We start from the raw sequence: 20,931 nt of genomic DNA, 5'->3' as shown, positions 1-20,931 counted from the left end.
GATAGTTATGAGGCTTCAGTTACACTGCCTCACAATATATGTTTAGTCTTCCTTATGAGGGTAGGGAGCACATGTTATCTTTCTTTGAATCCTTGTACCTAGTACAGCTCTTGCTACATTGTGTAAGTATTTATTGAGTGAATGAGCATGAAGACAGAATTTTTATGACAGTTCTTTTTTTTTTTTTTTGCATTTTTTTTGTTTTATTTATTTATTTTTATGTGGTGCTGAGGATGGACCCAGGGCCTCACAGGGGCAAGTGCTCCCCCCTAAGCCACAGCCCCAGACCCCCAGTCATTCTTTTTCTTTCCTGAGACATTTTCCCCACTCTTTGAAAACACAGGACAGTGATTCTGGGCCAGGGTGGGTACTTTTCAACTTCAGATGTCTGTCTAGAGGGGGACCGCTGGGGACGATTTCTTTAGAGTCTGACGTGCTGCTCCTGTTTTGACCTGACATGACCTGAACTGCAGAGTAGTTCTTTTCATCTCCGTCTAGTGGTTTTAGTTTCTTTCTTTTTTTTTTTTTATTGGTTGTTCACAACATTACAAAGCTCTTGACAAATCATATTTCATACATTAGAATCAAGTGGGTTATGAACTCCCATTTTTACCCCAAATACAGATTGCAGAATCACATCGCTTACACATCACATTTTTACATACTGCCATATTAGTGACTGTTGTATTCTGCTACCTTTCCTATCCTCTACTATCCCCCCTCCCCTCCCCTCCCATCTTCTCTCTCTACCCCATCTACTGTAATTCATTTCCCTCCATGTTTGTTATCCCATTCCCCTCATAACCTCTTATATGTAATTTTGTATAACAATGAGGGTCTCCCTCCATTTCCATGTGATTTCCCTTTTTTTCTCCCTTTCCCTCCCACCTCATGTCTCTGTTTAATGTTAATCTTTTCTTCCTGCTCTTCCTCCCTGTTCTGTTCTTAGTTGCTCTCATTATATCAAAGAAGACATTTGGAATTTGTTTTTTAGGGATTGGCTAGCCTCACTTAGCATAATCTGCTCTAGTGCCATCCATTTCCCTGCAAATTCCGTGATTTTGTCATTTTTTAGTGCTGCGTAATACTCCATGGTGTATAAATGCCACATTTTTTTTATCCATTCATCTATTGAAGGGCATCTGGGTTGATTCCACAGTCTAGCAATTGTGAATTGTGCTGCTATAAACATCGATGTGGCAGTATCCCTGTAGTGTGCTCTTTTAAGGTCTTCAGGAAATAGTCCAAGAAGGGCAATAGCTGGGTCAAATGGTGGTTCCATTCCCAGCTTTCCCAGGGATCTCCATACTGCTTTCCAAATTGGCTGCACCCGTTTGCAGTCCCACCAGCAGTGTACAACAGTTCTTTAGGAATATGTTTTGTACTCACAGGCACAGTCAGTATGTGTAATTTGGGAGATCTATATATTAGCAGATCTTAGAATTGTTCTTGGTGGCCTCACACTATTCTAGTTTTGACTGATGAAAAAATTTAGAATTTATTGAATCATAACTGTAACTTATGGAAAATAATTGTTGCATAACTATTTGAAAATAGCTTTCAATAAGTTTACTATTATTATGATCAAATTATACAAAAGCTGATTTATTACTTGTAATTTTTTAACCTTAACATTAGGTTTGAAATCATACTTGAAAAGATTAAAACAGTAATTAATGATGATGCAAGATACATGAAAGGATGCTTGAATATGAGGACTCAGAAGTGCTATGCAGTGAGGTCTCACATAAATGAATTTCTTGACATAGCCAGAAGAACATATACAGAGATAGTAGATGACATAGCAGGTAATTTATTTCAGACTTTTTTTTAATTTTAAGGAATAAAACACACTTTTTAGGACATGCTGGATTTTTTGCTGGTGATAACTAGTTATACATATTTTAAATTTATTTTTTATTTCAAAACAGGTAATGTTAACATTTTACTATATAAGGAACCCTTTTTAAAAAAGGACATGAAATTATTATATCTTTTTTCTGAACTTAAATATAGTTACTCTCATACAATATTGTATATAAGTTATAAGAAAAATGTAGGCTATTAATGCTAAAAATTTCAGCAGCAGAAACATCATTTTTTTTCAAGAGGAGGTGATTATTAAGCCAGTCCAGTAACCTTTTAACAAATATTTATTGATCTTATAATACCTTTGATACTGATCTGGGCACAAGGAATACATAGTGATCAAGATTAAGTCCCTGTCCTCACAGAGCTTATGTGGAGGCAGACGATAAAGTAAAAAACACACATACATAAATATGTACACATTATATATGTATATAAGTACTGGTGGATTTAAACCCTAAACATCATAACTTCAAAGAATATTAGGTGTATAAAGGAAAATGCAGCATTTGAGAGGAGTCAGAATAAATAGAGGATCTTCCCATAGATGATGGACATTTGTTGGTAGTTGGAATAGCCTAGGGAGAAATTCTAACCACTGGCAGTGGTATAAGCTGAAGCACAGAGGTTCAAGGAAATCCTCAAGGAATGAATGAGCAAAGGTGATAGGATGGAATAAGACATTCCCTCACAGTACTAGTCAAAGATAAATCCTAAATGTAGACTGGGAACCAGAATTTAGTCTTTGAGAGTTAGGAGTTTAAATGTTTTCCCCAAAGAGAATGAAGTACTGAGATGGTTTTGCCTTGTGAAATAAAATTTATTTAAAATATATTTAGTAAAGTTGAGTAAAATGGAGTCAGGGAAACCAGTTTAAATTATTGCATGTTAGTAATATTAATATTAATATTTAGGATGATAACAATGAATCTGAGTCAAGAAAAATACCGAGGTTAAAAGAAAATTTTATATAAGTTAATTATTAAGTTAATATGGCCTTGGTAAAGGGAAATGTGGCCATTAGTGCTTAATGAAATTTCTAATGTAAGAATGATGGTACCATTGAGAAAAGCAGGAAAGTCAGGAGGAGTGATTGTTTTGAGCAATGTTCAAACAATATTCAAGATTAATGGTCATAAAATAAAATATAAATTTAAATAGTATGAAGTCGATAGGAGGTTTAGATTTTTAGGGAATTTTGATGAATTAATTATTTCTTTAAAAATAATATTTTGTGTTAAAAAATATATTTTATAGAGGGACCTTCTTAATGATTGCAATAATTTATGTGATTGTTATCTTTTATTAAAAATTAGAATGGGGGCTGGGGCTGTATGTAGCTCAGTGGTAAAGCACTTGCTTTGCATGTGTGAGGCACTGGGTTCAATTTTCAGCACCACATATAAATAAATAAATAAATGTATTTATTCTGTCTGTCACAACAACAAAAAAGATGGCAAATGGATAGCGTTAAATAAGATAATGCCAAGTGAAGTTAGGTAATCCCCAAAAAACAAATGCTGAATGTTTTCTCTGATATAAGGGGAGTGACTCAAAGTGGGGTAGGGAGGGAGAGCATGGGAGGAAGATTATTTCAAGATAGGGAAGAGGGGTGGGAGGGAAAGGGAGGGGGAAGGGGATTAGCAAGGATGGTGGAATGTGGTGGTAATCATTATAAGAAATACGTGAATGAAGATTTGAATTTGGTGTCAACATACCTTATATACAAACAGAGATATGAAAAATTGTGGTATATATGTGTATTTAGAATTGTAATGCAAAAAAAGAGTACATGTGTAATGGCATAATTTGGCGTAAACATACTTTATATGCAGTGTTATGAAAAATTGTGCTGTATATGGGTAATAATTAGTGTAATGCATTCCAAAAAAAAAAAAAAAGAAAACATCTAGACTAAAGAACATATCCATCACTCCAAAATTACCATTTCTTTGTGGTGAGAACATTTAAAAATCTATTCTTTTAGCAATTTTGAAACATACAATGTATTATTATAAACTATGGTCACCAGTAGAAATTATTCTTGTCTATTACTCATTTTCAACTACAATAAAATAAAACTGGAAAAAAATGTTTAAAAACTATTTATGGAAAAATATCTTGTGACTTTTTAAACAAAAAGCAACTCTCTCATTAAAATTCTTTCACTTTATTTTTGTTTTTCTTGTTTCTGGCCATTAGGAATGATAACGCAGCTTGCAGAAAAATATAGTCTGCCTTTAAGAACAAGTTTTAGCTCTGCTCGAGGATTTTTCATTCAGATGACTACGGATTGTACAGTGCTACCCACTGATCAACTTCCTTCAGAATTTATTAAGGTTCATTCAAGAGTGGTTAGGAAATTATTGTTCCTGATTTTATAGTACATTTACATATATTCCAGCACTCCTTAAGTTTACATGCCAATCTTCTGAATACTTTGTATATTGCTTCTTTTATTTTCCTCCCACTGTGTAAGAGTTATACTAGACTCAGAGTGATTTAGAAGCTTTTTTTAGGAGAAAAATCAGTTTTGAGAGCTTGGTGTAAGAAGAAAGGAAAACAAAGAGACTACCTAAAATAGAAAATGTTCCTCTATACATATTTTCCTATTTTGAAAAATCCTGAAGTAAAGAAATCTGCTTAAACTTTAAAACTTAATATCTACAAACCTTTGGACCATGGAAATCTTTTTTTTCTGCATGCTTATTAACTTTTCTTTCTCTGCTTCCAAGGAGGACCTTTTGACAAAAACAAACTCTTTAACTTTTAAATTTATTTGTATATTACCCACATACATACACATGCATGTACTCTGGGGTGTGTGTGTATAAGCAAACTGTGTTTCCAAGAAGTGAGGAAAGGATGAAGTAATAAGTGGGTTAAAGTCAGCAATGTGATTAGATTTTGAGTGAGGTTCAATTATGGGATAAGGGATAAGACAGGAGTCACACATGGCATGAATATCACTGATATCTGTCATGTGTGTCAATTGGTAATAAAATGCAATGTTTTAACATTTACACAGACTATTTAAAACCTGTCAAAATGGTCATGTTGGATAGAGCAGGTTAAAATAGACTGCTTTATCCTTTGAAGTTGTCTTCCTTTTATTTTTCCCAAACATTACTTAGAACTTTTTTTGTGATATCATTTCTCAAAAATTAAAGTGACTAACTTATATTTATAAGTTGTATAAGTCCATTTTGTTTCATATGCATGTTCATATATCCTGTTTTTAAATTATTAACAGATTTCTAAAGTGAAAAATTCTTACAGTTTTACATCAGCAGATTTAATTAAAATGAATGAAAGATGCCAAGAGTCTTTGCGAGAAATCTATCACATGACTTATATGTAAGAGCATTTAAAGTATTTGAATTTTGAAATAAATTGGTTTAAAGAACTATGATAAATTTTATTAATTGACTTTTTGTCTGATTGTAGACAATTATAAAATTATGAATGTTAGGAAAGAAAGTCTGTCATTATGGTGAGGGCCACTGAGCCTCACAGAAGCTTCAGGGCAGATCTAATTACACAAAAAATGCCATTATAACATTATAACCAATACTTCTGTATTGTACTTTCCACCATAAGTAGAGGAGGTTAGCATAGCATGGGCTTATCTTGAATTTCTTTTACTTTATTTTTTTCCTATGGTCCATAAGCCCTCAGTTTCTCATATCCTGACATTTCTATAGCAATATCACAATGGTACCAGTTCTTTTGTTGTTCATGAAACAATAGCTATACTGTTAGAAGAAATAGAAAATTTAGAATTGGTGTTCTGAGATAATAGAGATATGTTGAGATTTATAAACAGTTTCAAGACATGGACCACAGACATTATAAAATATAATAAGCTTTGGGTACATATTTATCTTGTAAGGGAAAAACTTTTATACTATATCAAAATACTGACACATAAATTCTTAAATGATTATGTTATTTGGATGTTGCATGTGTAAGAGAGAATGAAAGAAAAATACATAATAGATTTTGTGTTCAATCTAATGTGTGCAAAAACAGAATTATTAACAGATGGGATTAAAGTATTGTTAGGGCTTGATTTGACCTATATATGATGTTTTTATTAATAAAAGATTATTTTCTTAATAGAAACATCACTTTAAAAATGTAGTGTTAATACACCAAAAGATAGATTCTTTGTCATTAAGTAGATGTGACCTTAAGCAATCATTTCATTTCCTCATCTCTAAAATGAAACAACTGAACAATAGGTTTGTGTAGTTGTGGTGTACACTTCACCATGAATATTACTCTACCTTAGGCAATAAATTTAGTAGTATTTGATAATTGTATTGTATGTGCTTTTTAAAAAATAATTACGTGTCTTCCCCAACATGTACTTTCAGGATAGTGTGCAAACTGCTTAGTGAGATTTATGAACATATTCATTGCTTATATAAACTTTCTGACACTGTGTCAATGCTGGATATGCTACTCTCTTTTGCTCATGCCTGCACTCTTTCTGACTATGGTAAGTTACTTTCTTTGAAATAAGAATGTGGCATACTGATATTTGTATTCTATTTAAATAATTGTATTTAACATGAATAATTGTATTTAACATTACATGTTTTACATGAAATATAGATTCTTGCCTATGTCTTAGACTAGGACACAAAATAAAGTAAAGTTGCCCCTAAAATTAATTTTAAAATCCAAAAAATTATTCACTCAGAAAATGGGAAATCAAAAAGAAAAACACTGCAAGATATTTTAAAGGCTTACCAAATAAGACACTACAGAGACATTTCCTTGGTGAAAATGGCAATGATTGAAACGTATGAAGTTCATATCTGAATACTCATTAGAAGCAGTGTGACAAATGCTAATAGAGAGAAATGAATCTCCAAAGTGAGCGTTTTTGTTCTTTAGATGTGAGCATACCAGGATCAGGAATTATGTCATTTATTTTTGTATTCAATACTATGCACAGACCTTGAATAGTAATGTTAAGTAATTTTCTAATGTTGAGTGAATACTTCACTCAAGATAGCCCTTTGAAATTTCTTATCCAACTTATTAGTAATAACCATACTCTAGCATGAGGATTTACAGAACCAGTATGTGATGGTTATGGTTCAATAATTGTGGACTTAGGCTGGGGTTGTGGCTCAGTGGTAGAGTGCTTGCCTAGCATGTGTGAGGCACTGGGTTTGAGTTTCAGCACTGCATGTAAATAAATAAATAAAGATTCATCAACAACTAATGAAAATATTTTAAAAAAATAATTGTGGACCTAATAACATTAAAAACATTAAAATTTCTAATTAAAATCAATGCTAACATTTCAAAATTATGATGTTAAGTTGTTTTTATTGGAAGAATCATAAAGTTTTTCATATTTCTCATGGAAATATTACTTTTGCTTTGGTATTTTATAGACTGAAACTTATTAATCTTTTATATGTCTTTTGGGATCAAAACCTTACCTTAGGGTTTGGCCATCCTGACAATAGTTTTTTTTTTTTTTTGTAACTCTTAAAGGATTTAATATTGTTCTATTTTGGTTTGAGAGGGATAATAATAATATTAATAATGAATAAATAATGAATTTTTTAAAATCCCTTAAAATTAAAAAATTAATCTCTGTTTTATAATGCATGCTTTCAAGTTTATGCATGCATTTCACCTAGAGATTATACAGCATTTTAGTTTTCACTCATACTTCCACCTTCTTCATCCTCCTTCCACCTTCAACTGGTTTCCATAGAGATCTGATCATTATTTGTTTTTTTGAAGTAACAAAACTTTTGTGTTATATTTTATTTGTGCTCTTAAATTTCTTTTTAGACAAATTTATCCAGAGGCTAGGACAGAAAATTCTTTTTTCATTTGCTTTTATTCTATAATCATACCTTATTTCAAGTGCTAAGGATTCAAAATAATATTAAAGGTTGAAATAATGTTTAAGGTACAGTAAGTAAATATGCAATTCTGTAGTAATCACTTGTTATTTTAACAATATCACCAATGGATACCTTATTCTTTTTAATCTATACAATTTAATCTGAAAATTGAATGATCTCGAACCCAAGACAGTGACAAATAACTAAATTGCAGAGTTCTCTGAAAGCGAATAAAAATGATTAGATATATCCATTGTAATTTAGAGGGATTTAGTTAGGGATTTGTGATAAAACAATATCAATATTAATGTCCCATGTTGGCCCTTGTAAAATCACTAAGTTATGCACAGTAATACATATCACAAACTCTTTATATATAAATATACTAATCTTTAAAAAGTTATATTTTTCTCTTCAGTACGTCCAGAGTTCACTGACACTTTAGCAATCAAACAGGGATGGCATCCGATTCTTGAGAAAATATCTGTGGAGAAACCTGTTGCCAACAATACTTATATAACAGAAGGGAGTAATTTTTTAATCATAACTGGACCAAATATGAGTGGGAAATCCACATATTTAAAACAGATTGCTCTTTGTCAGATTATGGCCCAGATTGGTAAGTTATGCTTTTACTTTAGTGTTACCAATTATATTCCCTTTTGAAAATGTTTTATGCCTAGATTTTAGCTCCACGTGCCTAATTAACTCAAGAAAAGTTTTGAGTAGATTCTCCTACCTAAAAGTATGGTAGTGAGGATGGAGTTGTGACTCAGTCGTAGACTTCTTGACTAGCATGCATGAGGCACTGGGTTCAATCTCTGGCACCATGTACAATAAACAAATAAAATAAAGGTATTGTGTCTATAAAAAAAAGTATAGTAGTGCACCTATTATGTAGATCATAACTTTAACTCTTGGTATTCATTAAAATTCATTCGATTTGGATTGTATAGTGGAATATTCCATTTTGGAATATTACAAAATTAGAAACTAGCTTACTCCATTAATATTGCAACAATTATCATTGAATTGAATTATATAAGAATTTCAGGATCAAAAACACTTTTTTGTGAGAAAAAATGAAATGAGTAGGATAAGCTTTTGCCTTGAATAACCCATGTGAGTTTTTCCCAAAGTTATAATATTTCAGATAAAGAAATTTATCCTTTAATTAGAGGGTACCAATAGTAATTGGATGTTAGGCATACATATATGAACACACAACACTGTCACATATTCTTGCTGTCCAAACAACTACTATCTCTGAAAAATGGGTGTCCTTGAGGAATATATGGATCAGGGATGAAATTTTTGGCCCTAATGCAGGAATTGTCAAGCAGGCATGGTTTTGGTTCACTTTCCCCCAAGCCTACAAATTTGGTTTTGGTTCCAGATCCCTAACCCCCAAAACTAGGAATTTGGCAATGTCTGAAAATATTTTTTGATTGTTAGCTGGTGGGAGTATAGAGTCCAGCAATGCTGCTAACATTCTATAATACAGGGCTCCCCTCTTTCTCCTTCCCTCCTTCACCAACACATAAGAAAAATATATTGAGCCTGGGATGTTAGTAGCACGATAGGTGAGAAACCCTGGTCTAATGTAAAGGATTGCAAGGAACACAGCAATGGTAATATTGTTGATACAGAGAAAATTTACTCTTAGTTCTGGGAAAGAAAATCAGAGATTAACAAATAAAGGAAATTAAATATTTTATTTAGAGTTTTCCTGAAATTAAAAATACATCTTAACTGATTTATATGTGACGTAATCTCCTACTTGAGTATTTATGAGGAGCTTTGTCTTTTAAAAAGGCTGTCCAATTATTGAACAGCCCTAATTGTTAACGTATTCATTATACTAAATTCTAACTTTCTATAACTTGTATTTATTAGTCCTAATTCTTTTATTTATCACAGAAAAATCTAGTCTTTCTGATATTAGTTCTTTAAATATTTAAAGATAATTATTTTCTGTTGTTGCCCATCTTAAACCTCTGAAATACCTCAAACTATATATAGTGTCTGTATAGTCTGAATAAAAGAAAGCACTGGGACTTGAAAGGCTTGATAGTAAGAGCACAGACTTGGCAGGTAGATCCATTTATCCAGTTACTAGTTGTGTAATCTTAAGTAAATTCCTTAAATTCTCAAGTCTTAGTGTTCCTATCTGAAAATGAAGATTATAATATTAGGTACATACTTCTAAGAATCATTATTAGAACTGAACTAATATATACAAAATACTGTGAAGGGGAGGGTATGAGAAACAAAATGGACTTCCCAGACAGAGGTAAAAGCATTTTTCTAAAGCACAGTAGAAAAAACAAATAGTATGATGTGCTCAAGGATTTACAAATAGTCCTGAGGTTTGTAGTTCTGTTGAGCAGAGTGACTGAATGGCAGGATATAACACTGGAGAAATGGACAGGAATTAAATCATGAAGTGTCTAGATCCTTACTGGAGGAGACTGAACTTTATCCAGCAATCTTTAGGGAGCTATTTAGCAAGAGAATGGCATGATCCGATTTAACTTAGATAGATCACTCTTACTGGTTATAGAAAAGAACCAGACCAGAAGCAAAATATCAGCTAGACAGCTTTTGTAATAATATAGATAAGCAATTTTGAGAATTTTGGGGGTGGAGGTTAGGAGAAAGGATAAAATACAAGCATGCCAATTAATAGCATATTCTATATTCTCTTTTTGGTACTTTTAACATTTATTTTTCATTTAATTCTTCTGAAAACCCTATAGGAAATTTATATTTAAGAGATTAATAATTTATTCTCTCTGAGGGAAGGGCCCATGTCTGTGTTACTCACCCCAACATATAATAGCTTTTAATAATTATTTGCTAAATTTCTATATAACAAGGAAGATCAGGGCCAAAGATTTGCCCAATATCTCCCCATATCAGTTCTTTGCCTTAGTCTACCCAAATGGCCCTAATAGCTAATTCTGTTTCTCTGTACCTTCCATGTATTATCCTAATATATGTATTATTTATCTATTGCTTATAAAGATATAATGAGTATTATCATTAACTCCATGTTATAGATGAGTAAATCAAATAATTGGGAAGTAATTTATCAAATATCACATAATTCCTATGAGGCAGATGTATATGTAGCTTGCAGATGTATTTTAACTATAGATTCAAACTCAGACAGCATGACCCTAGACTCTCAGCTCTAAATGAATAAAATGTCCCATCTTCTAGACTATTAAGAAAGAAGCAGTTCATTTCCAGTATCTTGAGAAAATAGGGGTTGTTTTTGTTTTGAGTCAGACAAATCTGATTGAAATTCTGCCTTCATCAATTCTTTATTTATTTTCAGAAAACATTTATTATGAGATTATGATGTTAGAAGCTGCTCTAGGTTTATAATATCTGCTTTTAAGAAGATTAAAAGTAGATTAACATGAAAGAGCTACATCTTACTAGCTTTGTAATTCTGAGGCTCCATGTTTTCAGTGGTAAAATGAGAAAAATTAGAACCTACTTCAGTGGATTATCTTTTGAGAATTGGAGAAAATAATTATAAAATGTCTAGCATGTGAAAAGTAGGTGCAATCATTATAATTGCCATCACTACTTTTAGTTATACTAATAAAACTAAAAGTAGTGATGGCAATTATGATGATACCCTGATAATCTTGTTCTTCTGATATAGGCTCCGTCCTTTATCCTTATCTTTGTTTTAAAAGGCTATTTCTTTGCTCCCATTATTTCACTATTTTATCTATAAAGAATTTTATATGTGTAATACTTTCCCCACTCAACTATTGTATATTTATATTCTTATGATGTTAGAATGTCTTTTATATCCCATACTATGTAGAAAGATGGGCGCATCCTATCTGCAAATGAAGATTATAATATTATGTACATACTGTTAGATACATACTAATTAGATTGACTTGTTTTCAAAAGATAAATGTTTTAGATTAATTAGCATATTAATTTCTCAGATAAAAACCGTCTGTGGATTAAAATTCACCTTTTTCATTTCTGATCCTGTCTGTTTCTGTATATTTATGATAATGTTTTCTAATATACCTTTCTATAGTTATTTTATCAACTTGAACTTTATAAACATTTCCTTCAAATTCTCATATTTTGAATGTGATTATCATTTAAGTATGTTACTTAAAAATTACTCCATTTGAAATAATATTTGTATTATTAGAATGTCCAAATAACTTTGTACAACTATTTCCATTTTATATGTGAGGAAGATGATACTCAAGAGAGTTCAGTGCTGTTCAAGATTATGAAATAAATAATAGGGCTGGGCTGTGTTTCTAACTCTATATCCATTGCTCTTTCCACCACATAATTCTAGTAAATGAGCCAAGAAGTATAAAATGTTGTTGGTACTTATATAATTTTTTTATAAAAAATTTTATAAAAGGATTTTAGTTTACTTTGATCTTATATTTTATAGGATCTTATGTTCCAGCAGAATATTCTTCCTTTAGAATTGCTGAACAGATTTTTACAAGGATCAGTACTGATGATGATATTGAAACAAATTCATCAACATTTATGAAGGAAATGAAAGAGGTATTCAAACAAAACATTTCTTGTGTTAAATATATTACATTTTCCCATTAATGGTCAATTATGCTAGAAAGTATTCTTGAAGTAAAACTTGCAAAGTGCTTATACTCCTTTCTGAGAGCCAGAGGGCAGTCAAAGACAGCTTCCTAATTTTTGTTTTAGGAAGAAATAGAAGTGAATATTTTATTGAAAAATATAGTTTAAAAGAAAATCTTGTTATTGAATGAAAAAATATGCTTACATGTTTTTATATGGAATGTATAAAAGACTTTTCAAAAAACAATATTTAGTATCATTCTGTATAATATCTATTTTTCCTCTTAGGCTTGATTTTAAAATAAAAGGTAACTGTTAGAAGGATTTTTAAATCACCCTCATATTTGCCCTTATAGAATTTTCTTTTGCTGTATAAAATATGTAGCCTTCCCTATTTCCAAACCTATATCAAGTAGGCTTGACAGCTAAACATAGCTCTTGAAATATCTATATTAGGTAGGAATTATTGGATCACTATAATTGGATAATTTTCTGTAAATAGATAGTGAATAAAGTTATAATTTGTCCCACAATTTATATAATTACTTAGTATATATTGAATGTCTTTGGAGGAGTATAGAAATATACCAGGTGCTTGAGGTGTTTCTTTAAATCATCCTAGCCTTAAAAAGCTTAGTCTCATTGAAATAAATAATGTTCATAAAACTTATATTGTGTCATAATATAATATAGGTGGAATTCTATCTTCAGTGAAAGAAGATAATATTCTTTGGGATAAGGAGCACTTCTGACAATTTAATTTTTAAGTCTTTATTGATCAGGAATTCCATTTTTTTCTTAAATGAAGAATTAAGAATTGGGCACTCTTTTCCTAAATTTTTCTTTCCATCTTTATTGAATACAGAGTGATGGTAAAATAAATTTGTTAGATGATTTTAAGTACTTTATGATAGTGGTTAGTCATTTGTAGAGAAGAAAATGACTATCATGATGTTTTATTTGAACACTTAATTCACTGCTTTGTTTTATTTCACTATCTCTAAAGACATCAATATTTTAGATAATGATTATTTACTCTGTTGTCTCATATACATATGCATATGTCTATCTCTTTATATATCAGATATTCAATTGAAATTGTTAGTCATGAGATCTTGAGAAAGAAAAGCAATGTGTTATTTTCTACTCAGCAGGATTTCTATATTAAAATACATTTCAGATGAACTAATAAAGAGATTGGGTTTCATTCCATTTTTCTATGATAGTGACAGCTGTTTGGCTACAATGAATAATATTAAAATTATATTTTTCAGATAGCATATATTCTACATAATGCTAATGACAAATCACTCATAATAATTGATGAACTTGGCAGAGGTACTAATACAGAAGAAGGTATTGGTATTTGTTATGCTGTTTGTGAATATCTGCTGAGCTTAAAGGTATACTTCTCTATTTAATGTAAATGTATTAATTTTGAGTCATTTTTGATATATTTATGATCAGATGTCACAGGCACCCCAAATAGCTTTGCAAACAATTTTGGGGTTGAAAATGTATATCATAACATTTTATATTTTTGTTGCTTTATTTCTGATGAAAATGGGAATAATTAGTATGATAGCTGTAATATAAACAAGGAGAAAATAAATACAAACAATGTAAAAGATGGTTGGCTTTAATCAATTTGAATAGAAAAATATGAAGACATTTTAATAATTATTTCCACATGTAATTATATTGTTTATGATGTCACAACATGAAGTAAACACTATCCATCTGAGGTCACTTGCAAAACTCTATTGACCTACTCATCTAAAATCTAATTCCTTTACAGAAAAGAGTTTTTAACAAATCAGCTATGTCAAACAGTGTCTTTTTTTTAACTTCAGGTACATTTTATTATAATCTTAATACAGTCTACATAAATTTCAACTTGTATTTATTTGGGTTCAGTTATAACATAGCATAATAAAAATCAAAGCACTGGTTGTCTGAAATAAAGCAGGCAATCACCATTCAATAAACACACTTGATTTATTTTGTATAAAAGGGTTAAGTTTACAACTAAACTTTTATAAAAAGTTTAGCATGAAAAAGTAACATCATTACACTTTTAAACAGTGTTTTTTCTCTATTATTAGTCTAAGTTTTAAAATGTCTTTTTAGATGATCATTCCAAATACTTTTTATATTTAGAATACCTTAAATATTCCTAAGATGAACCTTAAATGAGAGTCTGTAATGATTTATTATATAAAATAAGAAAAAATTTCTTTTATACACAAAGGTATGTGATGAATTAAAAAATAATGTTCTAAGCACTCAGTGAGACCCTGTCTCTAAATAAAATACAAAATAGGGCTGGGGATGTGGCTCAGTGGTAGAGTGCCCCTGAGTTCAATCCCGGTCCCTACCCCCCGCCCCACAAAATAATAATGCTAATCGATAATTTTAGTTTCTATAATTCTAAATGTCAGTCAATTATAATTTCTCATATAAATAAGATGTACTTATTACTTAAGACCAAAAGCTAATTAGTATCTATGGTGGATGATTTTATGTGTCAACATGACTGGGCCAGGCATTTGGTCAAACATTATTCTAGGTGTGTGTATGAGGTTATTTCTAGAATGTGTTAACATTGAATTGTAGATTGAATAAAGCAGATGATCCTCCCTGAAGTGAGTGGTCCCCTCCAATAGATTAAGAACCTGAATAGAGCAAACAACCAGATGACTCAGAGTCTGCCTGCATTTGATTTGGAAAAGGACAGAGTTGGGAAGGAATGGAATACTGAAAGTGTGAATAGAGATGTATAGGAAGATCATAATGAAGTTGGAGATATTTAATCCTTAAATTCTGATGAATCTTTTTTTTAATTTTTTTTTTAATTTTTATTGGTTGTTCAAAACATTACATAGTTCTTGATATATCATATTTCACACTTTGATTCAAGTGGGTTATGAACTCCCATTTTTACCCCGTATACAGATTGCAGAGTCACATCAGTTACACTTACATTGATTTACATATTGACATACTCATGTCTGTTGTATTCTGCTGCCTTTCCTATCCTCTACTATCCCCCCTCCCCTCCCCTCCCCTCCCCTCTTCTCTCTCTACCCCCTCTACTGTAATTCATTTCTCCCCCTTGTATCATTTTTCCCTTTCCCCTCACTTCCTCTTGTATGTAATCTTGTATAACCCTAAGGGTCTCCTTCCATTTCCAAGCAATTTCCCTTCTCTCTCCCTGTCCCTCCCACCTCTCATCCCTGTTTAATGTTATTCATCTTCTCATGCTCTTCTTCCCTACTCTGTTCTTAGTTATTCTCCTTATATCAAAGAAGACATTTGGCATTTGTTTTTTAGGGATTGGCTAGCTTCACTTAGCATAATCTGCTCTAATGCCATCCATTTCCCTCCAAATTCTATAATTTTGTCATTTCTTAATGCAGAGTAATACTCCATTGTGTATAAATGCCACAATTTTTTTATCCATTCGTCTATTGAAGGGCATCTAGGTTGCTTCCACAGTCTTGCTATTGTGAATTGTACTGCTATGAACATCGATGTAGCAGTGTCCCTGTAGCATGCTGTTTTTAGGTCTTTAGGGAATAGACCCAGAAGGGGAATCGCTGGATCAAATGGTGGTTCCATTCCCAGCTTTCCAAGAAATCTCCATACTGCTTTCCAAATTGGTTGCACCAATTTGCAGTCCCACCAGCAATGTACAAGTGTACCCTTTTCCCCACATCCTCGCCAGCACTTGTTGTTGTTTGACTTCATAATGGCTGCCAATCTTACTGGAGTGAAATGATATCTTAGGGTGGTTTTGATTTGCATTTCTCTGACTGCTAGGGATGGTGAGCATTTTTTCATGTACTTGTTGATTGATTGTATGTCCTCCTCTGAGAAGTGTCTGTTTAGGTCCTTGGCCCATTTGTTGATTGGGTTATTTGTTATCTTATTGTCTAATTTTTTTAGATCTTTATATACTCTGGATATTAGGGCTCTATCTGAAGTGTGAGGAGTAAATATTTGTTCCCATGATGTAGGCTCCCTATTTACCTCTCTTATTGTTTCTTTTGCTGAGAAAAAAACTTTTTAGTTTGAGCAAGTCCCATTTGTTGATTCTAGATATTAATTCTTGTGCTATGGGTGTCCTATTGAGGAATTTGGAGCCCGACCCCACAGTGTGTAAGTCGTAGCCAACTTTTTCTTCTATCAGATGCCTTGTCTCTGGTTTGATATCAAGCTCCTTGATCCATTTTGAGTTAACTTTTGTGCATGGTGAGAGAAAGGGATTCAGTTTCATTTTGTTGCATATGGATTTCCAGTTTTCCCAGCACCATTTGTTGAAGATGCTATCCTTCCTCCATTGCATGCTTTTAGCCCCTTTATCAAATATAAGATAGTTGTAGTTTTGTGGATTGGTTACTGTGTCCTCTATTCTGTACCATTGGTCCACCCGCCTGTTTTGGTACCAGTACCATGCTGTTTTTGTTACTATTGCTCTGTAGTATAGTTTGAAGTCTGGTATCGCTATACCGCCTGATTCACACTTCCTGCTTAGCATTGTTTTTGCTATTCTGGGTCTTTTATTATTCCATATGAATTTCATGATTGTTTTATCTATTTCTACAAGAAATGCTGTTGGGATTTTGATTGGCATTGCATTGAACTTATAGAGAACTTTTGGTAATATCGCCATTTTGTTGATGTTAGTTCTGCCTATCCATCAACAGGGTATATTTTTCCATCTTCTAAGATCTTCTTCAATTTCTCTCTTTAGGGTTCTGTAGTTTTCATTGTATAAGTCTTTTACCTCTTTTGTTAGGTTGATTCCCAAGTATTTTATTGTTTTTGAGGATATTGTGAATGGAGTGGTTGTCCTCATTTCCATTTCAGAGGGTGTGTCGCTGATATACAGGAATGCCATTGATTTATGCGTGTTGATTTTATATCCTGCCACTTTGCTGAATTCATTTATTAGCTCTAATAGTTTCTTTGTAGACCCTTTTGGGTCTGCTAGGTATAGAATCATATCATCTGCAAATAGTGATAATTTAAGTTCTTCTTTTCCTATTTTTATGCCTTTAATTTCTTTCATCTGTCTAATTGCTCTGGCCAGTGTTTCGAGAACTATGTTGAACAGAAGTGGTGAGAGAGGGCATCCCTGTCTTGTTCCAGATTTTAGAGGGAATGCCTTCAACTTTTCTCCATTCAGAATGATGCTAGCCTGGGGCTTAGCGTAGATTGCTTTTACAATGTTGAGGTATGTTCCTGTTATCCCTATTTTTTCGAGAGTTTTGAACAAAAAGGGATGCTGTACTTTGTCAAATGCTTTTTCTGCATCTATCGAGATGATCATATGGTTCTTATTTTTAAGTCTATTGATGTGGTGGATAACATTTATTGATTTCCGTATATTGAACCAGCCTTGCATCCCAGGCATGAATCCTACTTGATCATGGTGTACAATTTTTTTGATATGATTTTGTATCCGATTCGCCAGAATTTTATTGAGGATTTTTGCGTCTAGGTTCATTAGAGATATAGGTCTGTAGTTTTCTTTCTTTGAAGTATCTTTGTCTGGTTTAGGAATCAGTGTGATGTTGGCCTCGTAGAATGAATTTGGAAGTTCTCCCTCTTTTTCTATTTCCTGAAATAGCTTGAAAAGTATTGGTATTAGTTCCTCTTTAAAGGTTTTGTAAAACTCTGCTGTATACCCATCCGGTCCTGGGCTTTTCTTAGTTGGTAATCTTTTGATGGTTTCTTCTATTTCCTCAATTGATATTGGTCTGTTTAGGTTGTCTATATCCTCCTATCTCAATCTGGGCAGATCATATGACTTAAGAAATTTATCGATGCCTTCACTATCTTCTATTTTATTGGAGTATAAGGATTCAAAATAATTTCTGATTATCTTCTGTATTTCTGAAGTGTCTGTTGTGATATTGCCTTTTTCATCCTGTATGCTAGTAATTTGAGTTCTCTCTCTTCTTCTCTTTGTTAGCATGGCTAAGGGTCTGTCGATCTTATTTATTTTTTCAAAGAACCAACTTTTAGTTTTATCAATTTTTTCAATAGTTTCTTTTGTTTCAATTTCATTAATTTCAGCTCTGATTTTAATTATTTCTTGCCTTCTACTTCTTTTGTTGTTATTTTGCTCTTCTTTTTCTAGGATTTTGAGATGAAGTATGAGATCATTTATTTGTTGGTTTTTTCTTTTTTTAAGGAATGAACTCCATGCAATGAATTTTCCTCTTAGAACTGCTTTCAATGTGTCCCATAGATTCCGATATGTTGTGTCTGTGTTTTCATTTATCTCTAAGAATTTTTTAATTTCCTCCTTGATGTCTTCTATAACCCATTGATTATTCAGTAACCTGTTGTTCATTCTCCAAGTGATGCATGATTTTTCCTTCCTTCTTTTATCGTTGATTTTCAGTTTCATTCCATTATGATCAGATAAGATGCATAGTATTATCTCTACTCCTTTATATTGTCTAAGAGTTGCCCTGTGACATAATATATGATCTATTTTTGAGAAGGATCCATGTGCTGCTGAGAAAAAAGTGTAACTACTTGATGTTGGGTGGTATATTCTATATATGTCAATTAAGTCTAGGTTGTTAATTGTGTTATTGAGTTCTATAGTTTCCTTATTCAACTTTTGTTTGGAAGATCTGTCCAGTGGTGAGAGAGGTGTGTTGAAGTCTCCCATGATTATTGTATGGTGGTCTATTAGACTCTTGAACTTGAGAAGAGTTTGTTTGATGAACATAGCTGCACCATTGTTTGGGGCATATATATTTATGATTGTTATGTCTTGTTGGTGTACGGTTCCCTTGAGCAGTATGTAGTGTCCCTCTTTATCCATTTTGATTAACTTTGGCTTGAAATCTATTTTATTTGATATGAGTATGGACACTCCTGCTTGTTTCCGAAGTCCATATGTGTGATATGATTTTTCCCAACCTTTCACCTTCAGTCTATGTATGTCTTTTCCTATCAAATGTGTCTCCTGTAGGCAGCATATTGTTGGGTCTTGTTTTGTGATCCATTCTACTAGCCTGTGTCTCTTAATTGGTGAGTTTAAGCCATTAACATTTAGGGTTATTATTGAGATATGGGTTATCCTTCCAGCCATATTTGTTTATTTATGTTATTGAATATGGTTTGTTTTCCTCTTTGATTATTTCCCCCTATTTACTGTCCTACCTCCCACTGTTGGTTTTCATTGTTATTTTCCATTTCCTCTTCCTGTAATGTTTTGCTGAGGATTCTTTGGAGAGATGGTGTTCTAGCTGCAAATTCTTTTAACTTTTGTTTATCGTCGAAGGTTTTAATTTCATCTTCCATCTTGAAGCTCAATTTTGCTGGATATACAATTCTTTGTTGGAAGCCATTTTCTTTCAGTGTTTGAAATATGTTATTCCAGGATCTTCTAGCTTTCAAAGTCTGTGTTGAGAGAGCAGCTGTTATCCTGATTGGTTTACCCCTAAATGTAATCTGTTTCCTTTCTCTTGTAGCTTTTAAAATTCTCTTCGTATTCTGTATGTTGGGCATCTTCATTATAATGTGTCTAGGTGTGGATCTCTTATGATTATGCACATTCGGCGTCCTGTAGGCTTCTAGGATTTGGGATTCTGTCTCATTCTTCAAGTCTGGGAAGTTTTCTCGTATTATTTCATTGAATAGATTGTTTATTCCTTTGGTATGGACCTCCATGCCTTCCTGTATCCCAATGACTCTTAAGTTTGGTCCCTTTATGTTATCCCATATCTCTTGGATGTTCTGCTCATGGTTTCTTAACTGTCTTGCTGAGCTGTCTATGTTCTTTTCAAGTTGAAATACTTTGTCTTCATTGTCTGACGTTCTATCTTCTAAGTGTTCTACTCTGCTGGTAGTGTTCTCAATTGAGTTTTTAAGTTGGTTTATTGCTTCCTGCCTTTCTAGGATTTCTGTTTGTTTGTTTTTTATAGCTTCTATCTCCCTGTATAGTTGATCTTTTGCTTCCTGGATTTGTTTATGTATTTCATTGTTGAGGAGATCTTTCATTGTCTGATTTTGCTGTCTAATGTCTTCCTTGAGACTCCAGATCATCTGAAGCATGTATCTCCTGAATTCTTTATATGACATTCCATCTGCTGCAGATATTACCTCTTCTAACGTTGAGTTGACCTGCATTGCTTGTGGTCCTTTCTTTCCTTGTCTCTTCATAGTGTTCGTGTTTCTTTCTGCTTACTGAGACTGTTGTGTTGTTGAATTTTCCCCCTATATATTTGTATTACTCTTGTATAGTTGCAAAGTCTCCTGCGCAGGCGCGGGCAGGGGCTCTGCTCCTCCTCCAATTGGGGCACTGTGTCTACCACATCGGCAGGCCGCTGGGCCTGTTCTACTGGTTGGTAGCAGGTGCGCCTACCTTGCAGGCGCGTGGGGGCGGCTCTGCCCCTCCCAGGTTGCTGGGCCTGACCTGCTGGTGGGTTGCAGGTCCGGCTACCTTGCAGGCGCGGGGGGAGGGCGCACACCTATTTGTATTTAGACAGTTACGCGAAATGGAGGACGTAATGCTTGGGGATGAAAGTTGGGGGGGGGGAAGGGGAAGGTA

General features: G+C 32.9%; 1 protein-coding gene across 1 annotated transcript in view; it reads left to right on the top strand.

The window, feature by feature from the left end:
- Positions 1 to 20,931, top strand: part of MSH4 (mutS homolog 4) — a gene marked incomplete at its 3' end in the record, with an annotated part of 97,235 nt that overhangs the window by 46,731 nt on the left and 29,573 nt on the right. The window contains exons 9-15 of the mRNA XM_081307548.1: positions 1,639 to 1,808; positions 4,072 to 4,208; positions 5,123 to 5,226; positions 6,249 to 6,373; positions 8,167 to 8,367; positions 12,202 to 12,320; positions 13,628 to 13,756. Of these exons, the coding sequence (XP_081163674.1) occupies positions 1,639 to 1,808; positions 4,072 to 4,208; positions 5,123 to 5,226; positions 6,249 to 6,373; positions 8,167 to 8,367; positions 12,202 to 12,320; positions 13,628 to 13,756 (985 nt within the window). The remainder of the gene's footprint in view (positions 1 to 1,638; positions 1,809 to 4,071; positions 4,209 to 5,122; positions 5,227 to 6,248; positions 6,374 to 8,166; positions 8,368 to 12,201; positions 12,321 to 13,627; positions 13,757 to 20,931) is intronic.

The sequence above is a fragment of the Spermophilus citellus genome, assembly GCF_964194105.1.
Source record: "Spermophilus citellus genome assembly, chromosome: 9".
Lineage (NCBI taxonomy): Eukaryota > Metazoa > Chordata > Mammalia > Rodentia > Sciuridae > Spermophilus > Spermophilus citellus.
This window is presented reverse-complemented; position numbering and strand designations above follow the sequence as displayed.